This window comes from Nematolebias whitei, chromosome 14 (genome assembly GCF_014905685.2).
Source record: "Nematolebias whitei isolate Nwh7 chromosome 14, NemWhi1, whole genome shotgun sequence".
Lineage (NCBI taxonomy): Eukaryota > Metazoa > Chordata > Actinopteri > Cyprinodontiformes > Rivulidae > Nematolebias > Nematolebias whitei.
Genome location: NC_056511.1, coordinates 15,605,967 through 15,617,683, shown reverse-complemented (window position 1 = coordinate 15,617,683; position 11,717 = coordinate 15,605,967). Strand labels below are relative to the sequence as shown.

General features: G+C 39.6%; 1 protein-coding gene across 1 annotated transcript in view; it reads right to left on the bottom strand.

The window, feature by feature from the left end:
• The window catches only part of LOC119420500 (phosphatidylinositol-binding clathrin assembly protein), a 41,402-nt gene that overhangs the window by 23,862 nt on the left and 5,823 nt on the right, over positions 1-11,717 (bottom strand). The window contains exon 2 of the mRNA XM_037687907.1: positions 3,060-3,202. Within this exon, the coding sequence (XP_037543835.1) occupies positions 3,060-3,202 (143 nt within the window). The remainder of the gene's footprint in view (positions 1-3,059; positions 3,203-11,717) is intronic.

The window sequence follows — 11,717 nt, the reverse complement described above, 5'->3', positions numbered from 1 at the left end:
GTGACTCATCTGACCACAGAACAGTCTTCCATTTTGCCACACTCCATTTTAAATGACCCCTGGCCCAGTGCACACGTCTGAGCTTGTGGAGCTTGCTTAGAAATGGCTTCCTCTTTGCATTGTAGAGTTTCAGCTGGCAACGGCGGATGGCACGGTGGATTGTGTTCACTGATAATGCTTTCTGGAAGTATTCCTGAGCCCATTCAGTTATTTCCTTGACAGTGGCATTCCTGTTTGAGGTGCAGTGACGTTTAAGGGCCCGGAGATCACGAGTATCCAGTAGAGTTTTACGGCCTTGACCCTTACGCACAGCGATTGTTCCAGATTCTCTGAATCTTTTGATGATGTTATGCACGGTTGATGATAACTTAAAAGTCTTTGCTATTTTACGCTGGGTAACACCATTCTGGTATTGCTGCACTATCTTTCTGCGCAACAATGGTGGAATTGGTGATCCTCTTACCATCTTGGCTTCTGAGAGACACTGACACTCTGAGAAGCTCTTTTTATACCCAATCATGTTGTCAATTGACCTAATTAGTGTTAATTGGTCTTCCAGCTGTTTGTTATATGCTCAATTTCCTTTTTCCAGACACTTATTGCCACTTGTCCCAACTTTTTTGGGATTTGTTGACACTGTGAAATTTTGAATCAACATATTTTCCCTTTAAAATGTTACATTTACTCAGATTAAACTTTTGATCTGTCATCTATGTTATATTACGAATAAAATATTGACATTTGCCATCTCCACATCATTGCATTCAGTTTTTATTCACAATTTGTTTAGTGTCCCAACTTTTTTGGAATCCGGTTTGTAGATAGCTCTTTGAACCGCCTCAGTTTAGAGAAACAGAGTTTAAATCTGACCGGACTGACGGCAAACAGCTAAACCAAATGTGGCCAAGATGCTTCTATCTTAAAGAAATTGACTGATCATTTATCAAGTGCTGATCTGTCAACTAGTTATCAGTCATTAGTACGACCATTACATCAGTCAATGAGCGCAGAGTACAGAGAAAAAAGTGGCAAACTAAACAAATGGTGTTATGCTAAGTGTAGAGGTTTAATATTCTGATGTAGCATTCTTTCACACTGGTATGACGTTTTAGAAATAGTTTTCTCAAAAGCTTCAAAACCAAATTTTAAATATGGGCCCTTGTTTAGCTAGTTAGCTTGTGTGAAACCTTCATACACTTTGCTCTGTGACTGTCATCATTGAGGTGCTATTGAAAAGTTTTCTAGCATCTTTTTAAAAAACAATCAGACTATCACTTGAAAACAATGTCAATCTCAAAAATGTCAAATGTTAATGCAAATACATTTTATAACTTTTCATTTCCACCAGTTTTCCATAACATGGTAATGTATATGATAGTAGCAGCAGTGAGCTGTAGTACTTTCAGTGATATTAATGACTGTGTAAAGAATTAAAAACATATTTTGCACCAACTGCTTTGACATTTTTTTAAGGTGGTATCAATCCACTTTGTTCTTTCTCTCCACTCAGACTAGACGTTAATTTGTAAATCCAGCCAAAAGTGAACTATTTCTACAAACTAAGGTCATTCAAAGAGCTACGCAAAACAGGTCAGTGTTTCCCATACCATTATACAAGCAGGGCGCCCCACCCTGTCAAGACCCGAGCACCTTGCATACTGAACCCCCCCCCCCCCCACACACACACACACACACACACACTCAAAAACTGTTGGTACAAACGGTGCTCAACACAGATGTCTGTCTACCACCACGTCGACAAAAATCACAAGATATGAGCACCCTGCCAAGGCAAGTAAACTAGGGGAAACACTGCAGGTAAGATACTGTTTACACCTATTCCACAAAACTTAATTTCAAAGGATCAAAACCATTTTGTTTATCGTTGTCCCTGTTTACACGAAAACGATTTCTGGTGAAAATGGAAGAGTTTTGTTGCGTTTGTACTGTTCATTTACACAAAAATAGCAAATGTTTTCTCTGACAACAGCACAATTTGAGAACGGGTTCCAGAGTGCAATGGTTCAAAAATGTCCGGGTGTCTGTTGTCGTGTAAACAGAAACAATAGATCTTTTCTGTCAGGGACTCCCTGGCGCATGCGTAGTATGACACAAAACATAACGGCTTCCTACAAACCACAGAAGAAGAAACTGTCAACAACAGTGGATACCAGAGTACTGTTTGTGCTTCTGACTCTTATAAATCTAATTTCCCTGAACTGCTTTCAGTTTGGACATCACCTGGACTTTTGTTATGGTGGTTTTCTCATGAGAAAAACGTTAGAACATTTTTTTGGGGGGGGTGGGGGGGGGAGTTAACGCATGCGCGCTTAGTTTCAAGTTTCAAACAACATAGTGGCGTGGCGAGGGAATTGCACCTTTTCCATATTTACCATTGCTGTGTAAACATCCATCCATTTTCTTTACCCGCTTATTCCATTTTGGGTCACGGGGGTCGCCGGTGCCCATGTCCAGCAATCACTGTGCGAGGGGCGGGGTACACCCTGGACGGGTCGCAAGTCCATCACAGGGCCACATAGAGACAAACAACCATTCACTCTCTCACTCACACCTAGGGACAATTTAGAGTTACCAATCAGCCTAACATGCATGTTTTTGGTCTGTGGGAGGAAACCGGAGTACCCGGAGAAAACCCACGCATGCACGGAGAGAACATGCAAACTCCACCCAGAAAGGCCCCTGGACCGGGGTTTGAACCAGGGACCTGCTCGCTGAGAGGCAGCAGCTCTACCAGTTGCGCCACCGTGCTGCCGCTGTGTAAACAGAGATTGTAATTAGAACATTTTCATGTAAATGTGTTAATAGAAATGGGGGAAAAAATTCAGTTTTCATTGCACTGTTGTCGTGTAAACAGGGGCCTTAGTGTGCGACCACACAAAAGCATAAACTTGTTTTGTTGAAGCAATAAAATAATGTTTTGATCTTGTTAAAAAAACATGTTTGCTGTGTCGACACAAATTATATTCCTGTTATTTTGAGATTTTTAAAAGAAGCCCTTTCATGCCCTGGGCACTCATGCTTCGATGCATTTTGCTCACCTCGTTGCCGTACATCATGAGGTGGTGTGTGGTGATGAGTGCTTTGAAAACCACAATCCAGCTGTTGCTTGCTGTGCGCTCCAGCAGCGTGTCTGCCAGGTGGGGGATGCTGACGTTCAGCTCATTGGTGCAGTGGATCAGGTCTAGATGACACAAAGAAACAAGCATGAAACCACCTGAACGTGCAGAGAAATTGGTAAAAGACGACAGGAAATGAGTGAAACAGGTTTGTAGCCCAGAGGAACTGTTTAAGGGTTTAGGCACTTTTTCTTAAACATGTCACTCCAGCTGCTCACTTACTGTAAGTAACTGTGTAAAAGCAGCAGCTTCATGGCAAAACAGTAATTTATATGCTTGGAGAGAGCTCAAAAGTAGAGTTGTTCTGAATCAGTGGAGTGAGCAAACAACCGGAATGACTATTCACATTGGCTGCTGAATTCATTTTCACTGTCTCAATAGCTGCACACAAATCTAAGAATAAAAGGTTTTAAGACTGTGCAGACATAAATCAGAACCAAAGCTATTGTATAAAAAAATAAAACATTTTGTAGCTGTAATCCAGCAGAGCTGCTTATTTATTACAGTGGAATATATATAAATTATCTGGAGCTTTAGCTCAAGTTAAAAGTGGAACAAATCTCTACAGGAGAACAGCTCAGGTTGTGCAGTTTGACAAATGTTAAGGGTCTGACAAATGGGAGTCAAAGGTTTTTAGGCAGGAAAAAAGACTGTCTTATATTTTCTGTGAAACTATCAGGAAATGAGATGGTGTGATTTGGAAATTATATAACTGGGACAGGCTGTACAAACAATGCCTCCATCTTTTATCGCTCATCTGAAGTCAGCTCGCAGAGGGAAATCAAGAGTAGTCCAGATAGTAAGGACATCCTTACCAGATGCCCGAACCACCTCAACTGGCTCCTTTCAATGTGGAAGCAGGGACTACTCTGAGTTTCTCCCAGATAACTGAACTTCTCATCCTATCTCTACAGGAGAGTCCAGTTACCCTGCAGACAAAGCTCTTTTCAACCACCTGTATCCACAATCTCGTTCTTTCAGACACTACCCAAAGTTCATAACCTTAGGTGAAGGTAGGAACATAGACTGAAAGATAAACAAAGAGCTTTGCCTTACATCTCAGCTCAATCTTCACCAGAACGGACCGGCACAGAGTCTGCAATACTGCAGAAGCTGCTCAATCTCACGCTCCATTCTTTCCTCACTCATAAACAAAACCCAGAGGGCTTGAACGCATCCACCTGAGCCAAAGACTCCTCCCGACCAGGAGTGGGCATTCCACTCGTTTCCAGTTGGAGCAAACAATGCTCCCAGTTCTTAATGAATCAGGCTGCCGCTCAAAATGAATGCTCCTTTCCCAATCATGTCCTGTTTTTATAGTATAAATCATATAATGCGAAGTCTGCCAACCTAAAGTGTTTAATGACTAACAAATAAAGGCCTGGCATTCCTTGAAGGAATGCATATTGCCCGCCATCTTTCATGCACTAAATTTAGACTAAAATCCTCCTCTGTTGAGAAATGACAGAGCTGCAGCCGTTTCAATCAAGCCTTGAAAATAACAACATGCGTGATCTCATGCAGCATCATCAGGTGTCACGCTCAACGCATGTGTTGCAAATGACTCTCAGCTACTACCATATCAAACTTAAGATTAATATCTGTAACACTGGTTTTGTCAGACGTTTTTGTTTTGGCTAAATTACTTTCTGAGCTTCATTAAAATCTGTGCATTTGTTTATGAGATATTTTGCTAACAATACAGAAAAACTAATCCACACACATATAGGTACGGGCGAAAGCATCGCCCAATGTTCAACAATTTTAATAAATATATTGTAATGCTACCTGTTCAGTGATATTCAAGTTTAAGATCCTGTCTTGGATTAACAGTTTATTTAGGAGAATTATTGAAAAATAGACATCAAAATACTGAATACTGTTGAAAACATTTAAGACATAGACAGAGAATATAAAATAAATGGTGAACAAGTAGAAGGAATAGAATTCTACAAGAATTTAACAAATTAAAAACATAATGGACTCAAAACAATCAAGTTTAAATGTAATAACACAAGAAATGAACAACAATGAACACAGAATTGCTGCAACTAAGAAAATTAAGTCTATTCACAAAGGTTGCGTGGAAATGCAAAGGTTAGGTTGAAGCCAGAACGCAGACAAGAAGAGGCTGAGAAAATCTGAATTTGTTGTAGAAGCAAATAGCGCTGCCATGGCTTATTTTAAAACGAAGAGATGTCTTCTGCACCCACCAGTCCGTGTCGGTGCCATGGTTACACACCTGATGCACTGAAAGCACCGAAAACCTCCAGCAACCTGCCTCAGCTACTCCCGTTCAGCTTGATTTCATTTTACTTTGTTTATCCGTGTAAAAACGCCTCAGCAGGACCAACACAGTCAATAACAAGACTGAATACGGTTTCTTGACACGCTCAGGTTTACCTGCAATAAAAAATAAATAAAGTGCCACACATTCCCTCTGCTGTAATAATGTCATGACATTTGTCTCCTGCTTAAGGGCCAAACATTAGCCAAAGGTCTACACATCTCTAAGAAGTGGAGAGTGAAATGTGTTTTTGTTGGATACAAGAAAAACACCATTGAATTTAATTCAAAAACCCAAGGACATGTGTAACCACATCCAGCTCTGAAACTAAGACGTTCTCCGAATGTCAGCCTCACATCCTACGATGATCAGCCATTACATTATGAAAACCTTGTTTAGTATTAAAGAGGTTTCTGTTCTGTTCCTGGGGAGTCCAATAGATCCCTGTGAACCAGATTGGCAAGTGTTTTCAGGCCAGGTGACTCTTTTTCAGCCATTTTGGTGCAGCTTTGGGGCCTGCAGCTTTCTTGTTGAGAGGGAGGAAGCTGCATGTCTCAGACGTCCTTCACAGTCATTGTCTGCCCATCAGACTGAATCAGACTTATAAAAACAGTTATATGAAGGTTATCATGGTGCCATATGCATGAATAATGCAAAAGCCTCTATTTTTTCCCCCTGATCCATGCTAACTACTCTCAAGAAGCTCCAAAGCACTGATACAATCTGTCTCACACAAACATGGCTGACAATCAGCTGGTGAAGCAGGTAGATAGGTAGCTGCTGAAAACATTATTATTTTGTCATAGTTTAAATGAGATAAAAACAGTGTAAGGGGAGTGAAAACTTCAAGTTATCCTGAAAACATATCCAACTGAAAGGATAATCACTCTATAAAGGCTTATTTCCAACAAAGTTTAAATAAGAAGTCTTTTTACCTAAATATTTGCCGTTTTCTAGCAACCGTACATCAAATCTCTTAATCTAAAATGTAAAAATTCTCCATTTAGATTTTCTACATCATCTCTCTCTCGCTCTCTGAGCGAATATATATATATAAGCTAGGATTAAAGCACCAATCTGTGGCAGTGCGGATAGTCAGAGAGAGGTAATAAACTATTGAGTATACGATAAGAAAACTGGTACCACTGGTAATCTGCAGTCTCTATATAAATCAATAACCTGATAGGGAATGAGATTTACGCTATCTGTGTCAGACAGGGTGGTGTTCTAAAACATATTACCTTAAGACACATTAAATGAAACACCTAGCAATACACCTTTCATGTCAGGTGTTGCATACGAGTTTGGTCAAACCTTGACGATAATGGTGAAGATCTACCCATGGCTGAAGAAGTTAGCTACTTAGGCAGCACAGTTAGATATGATGGAGGAGAAGACAGTGACATAAAGAACCATCTAAGTAAGGCCAGAAATGTCTTCAGAATGCTTAGCAGTGTTTGGAGGTCCCAGCAGTACAGCACAAAGACCAAGCTGAAGCTGTACCTGAGCTGTGTACTGTTATACGGATCAGAGTGATGGAGGATGACTGCCAGTGATCTCACAAGCTCTCAGTTTTTTCACACAAAGAGCCTGCAAAGAATCCTGAGAATTTTCTGTCCGAACACCATCGCCAATGAGCAACTACTTGATGGAGATGAGGAGAAGGTGGAGGTGGATTGGACATGCGTTTAGGAAGGAACATGGGAACATTACCAACACAGACCTACATTGATACCAGAAGACGAGCACAAAAGAGGCAGACCGAAGAACAGTGATGAACGGTAGAGGTAGCAATGAAGACCCTAAACCACACTTGGGGTACCATCCAGATGTTGGCCCAAAACAGACAGAAGTGGAGGACCTCCGGTGCTGTTTTTCATGCCATGTTAGGGCATGTGTTAAGGGTGATTCTCAGCTACCAACACATCTAATTTTACCTCAATATGTCTGAATTTGACTAAGTTATAGTCATTTTTGTGTTTCCTAACTTGAGTTATCTGTGAGGTCCATTTTGAATTTGGTTGACTCCGTTTGTACATCCAGTGATGAATTCCTGACCGTTTCATTAAAAGCCATCCATTGGTTCATGAAATATGTTGCTAGAGGTATAGACAAATGAACACACATACAACTTTCACATTTGGCAGTGGGCAATAGTTAAGATAAAATAAAAGAATGATGTCTCACCTTGTGTGAGACTGAAGACATTTAGTCACCCATAAAGGGACTTACTGTAAAAAGCAATAAAAACTTTATTCACTCAGTTTTTAGACCTTGGTTTAAAATTAAATGAAAAATTATTGAGGGCATGAAATTGTTTTGAAAAGATAAGGTCATTAGGATGACATACACACGCGTGCGCACGTGGAATTAAGTGGTTTCCATTTAAGCCCACAGCTGTGCTGTCAGACTGCCTGTGAGGCAAGGCTTCGTCATCTTTTGGATTTTTGCACATCTTTTGTCAATCCTCTGACTCTTTGTGCCATTTTTACTTAATGTGTCGGCTAGGATAAAAGCACCGTAGAAATAAGGCAATTTATGCTTTTCAACTAATTTAGTCCCGTTTGGGAGAAAATATAACAATGACATGGCACCCGTCGATGGAAGTAATATACTGAATTACAGCCAATGATTCAGCTTTGAGGCCAGCAGGTCATTTTACTAATAATTATTTTCATGTTATCTGATTGCCCACTGTCCAAACCATGTGTTTGTGTTTCCATTTGTTTGTCTCTTAGCAAAATTTCTCACTCGACGGATTTGATTGAAACTTTCAGAAGCTAACCATTGGATAGATGTACATTTAAAACTGATTATCATTTGTGACCATTAAATCAGGGATTAAGTCTACCGGTAGTTGCTTTCCTGTTTCTCTATATTACTGTGTGAATGCTGTTAAGTATTCACACTATTGAGATCCTATTCAGGTTTCTTCTGTATGTTTTTTGGCATCTAACTCTTCCCATTGTTTTTAAGCTATTTCAGCAATTAAGGTTTAATTAAGCTCATTCACGACACTCATGCTATGACTTTTGGTATTATTATTATTATTGTTCAAGAATGGGTTTGATTTACAGCTGTTTTTGTTGCTCTGCTGTTTTTCAACTTCTTTCGGCTAATGTCAGCTTTTTATGATCCCTTCAACTTCTTTGTTGTTGTATTTTTAGCTTTTTACTTGACTTTCAGCTACTGTTCAGCTGTTTTCCAGCCAGTTGGAGCTTTTCTTCCTGCTTATTTAAACTTGAATGTGATCATTTTTACTTTTTCTCTGTTTCGTTGAGCAAATGTGCTCTTTAAGTCTGCTCAGTTCAGCATTTTGTTCAGTTTTTCAATTTGTTCTGTGCTCATTTTTGCTGTTTTTGGCTCCTTTTTGCTTCTTTTTCCTAATTAGAGCTTTTAGGTTCTTTTTTCATCTACATTTCCGATGTCAATATAATGTAATGTTTTTTGTGATTTATTGTTTCTGTCAGCTTCAACTCATTCATTTTTAGATAATTTAGGCTAAAATTTCATGTGGCAGTAGCCGAGATTAACCCTATACAGACTGAAGGCTAAATAAAAATTCAATAAGGCCACCAAAGATAACTCATGCTGTCCAGTTCCTCAGATGGCTGAGACGAGCTGGTCTGGGAAGCTCAGTCCTCACCTCCTTCTACAGGTGTGCAGTGGAGAGCATCCTGTGCTCCAGCATCAACGTGTGGCATGGAGGCTGCACATCTGCAGAAAGAAAAGCTTTGCAGAGAGTGGTGAAGGCTGCACAGAAGTCTGTTGGAGTCAGCCTCCATTCTAGCACTAAGCTAGAATCTTTCATGCTTTTGAGCTAAGGTATTGCCGCTTTTGGTTCTATGTTAACATTTTCAGCTTTTTTTGCTAGTTTTTAGCTACTTCTGACGTTAAGCTAGCTTTTTCTTGCTCTTTGCTTGTGTTTCAGCAAATCATTCAACTATTTTTGGCTACATTTTCGACTATTGACTGATAGTTCATCCATCCATCCATTATTTTTATCCGCTTCTTCTTTTACGGGTCGAGGGGTCGCTGGTGCCCATATCCAGCCATCACAGTGTGAGAGACAGGGGACACCCTCGACAGGTCTCCAGTCTAGGGCTGGGCCATATCATATTGTTCACAATAATACCGGTAAAAAAAACAACTGACCGAACTGTGCACCCCCACCCCCCTGTCGGTACTGGCGTAATGCTAATTAGCTGTGCGCAATACTTGCTAGCTAAAAAGCTAAAAACAAACAATGCACAGCTCAGCTGTGTTTCTCCACCCAGCTCTAAACTGTGGGTACAGGCGCAGCTCAGCTGTGTCTCTTAGTGCCACATTCCATGGACCAAGAAAAGAGGCAGGTGATGAAAGACAGAGCATCAGAGAAATGGAATCATTCCTGCAGGAACAGAGGAAGCTGAAACACCACAAGCTTCAGGGTCAGCTGAAGACACCTTGTCACAAGTTTTGGAAGTTATAGCTCATTTAAAGGCAACATATATTTTGTTGTAGGTTACATTTGTGCTCAACAGATCTTAAGATTTCATTTTATTTAGTTATTTTGGGAAACTGCACCTGTACTTTAATTTTTATGGTAGATTTTGTTGTATTTTGTGCAGACTTTTTTCAATCTAAATAACAGAAGGATCATATTTATTTTTTTATTTTTATACTTTGAGATTGAATACTTTACTAAATAAAGTCATTTCAGTCAAATTAACCCTCGTTGGGTTTTTTTTTTTTAGTTTTTATATAATACTGCAAAGCAACATGTTAAGTTAATTTTGTCAAATGAATAACTGATTTTTTTTTTTGTTTGTTATATCACGAAATTTATCGTTATCGTCAGGATGCTCTGAAATATCACAATATTATATTCGAGCCATATCGCCCACCCCTACTTCAGTCCATCACAGGGACACATAGAGACAAACGAGACAAACAACCATTCACTCTCTCACTCACACCTAGGGACAATTCAGAGTTACCAATCAGCCTAACATGCATGTTTTTGGTCTGTGGGAGGAAACTGGAGTACCCGGAGAAAACCCATGCATGCACGGAGAGAACATGCAAACTCCACCCAGAAAGGCCCCCAGACCAGGATTTGAACCAGGGTAACCTGCTCGCTGAGAGGCAGCAGCTCTACCAGTTGCACCACCGTGCTGAGCACTGATAGTTCAGCAACTGAAAATTTACAGCTTAGTTTCAACTTCTTCAGCAGCTTTAAGCAAAATTATTCAGCAATAAGAATTCACACTGCATTTTCTCAAAAAAAAAAAAAAGCGCAATATTTTCTAGTATGGTCTTAGACTAAGGAACTAAGCACATTTTCTGTTTTTTTTAAGCTACATTTAGTTCATCCAAGTAGTTCCGGGAATTACTTGATTTGTCTTGCTAATTGGGACAACCCCAAGAAAATTTGTTTGAATCCTATTTTTAGTGTATTCTAATGAGGATTTCATGACATCATTTAAAAGAGGAAACCTCAAACCATATTTGAATGTCCGGATATCTCAGTTTGTTTTAAAAATAGCTTTGCTAGGGTGTAGGGTAAGTAGCAAAACTAGGGATTTTATGTTTAAAATCTTTTGTTAGTACTGCTCAAGATTATGTTTCAGACAATTTATAAAGGGACCTATAAATAAGGTCCCTTATCTATAGGTTCCTTATATATATGACATTCATCATCTTTTGACACAATCCAATTATCACGAGCTTCTAACCAATGCACTATTGCTGCCTTTATCTCAATATAACCTACCACCTAGCAACTTAATCCTCGGTTCAATGTGATGGTGATTCAAAATGGCCACCACTGCTAATTAAGCTTAATAAACACAAAAATATCTACAAATTGGTCAGTGTCACTGACATTGAGCTAACATTTGGTCTGGTAATAGGCAATAGCAAAGAGTCAGATCCAAGTTCTACCAGGCGATATGCATTCCTTGAAAAAAGGTTCGGTCTTAAATTATTATCTGCTGCTCGTAACAATTAATCAACATTTGACATCAATGTCAGCACATGGACTGACTTTAAAACAGTGAGATCTACTGAACAATGTCCAGCAGCAGCTTGTGATTTACTTATACATTTGGAAAAACGGCACTGCAGTTTATCTTTATTTTAACTCGGCCTGCAGAGGATGGATAAATACCAAACCACTAAAATTACAGGCAATCTGGTTCAGAATTGTTTCCCAGGTGACCGACTTTTATTTTCTGATCCAAACAGATAAATGTAGGCTGCGTTCGTTCCAAGGTTTCATTTTAAAGCTTTTAGGCATGCAAGGCGTTCGT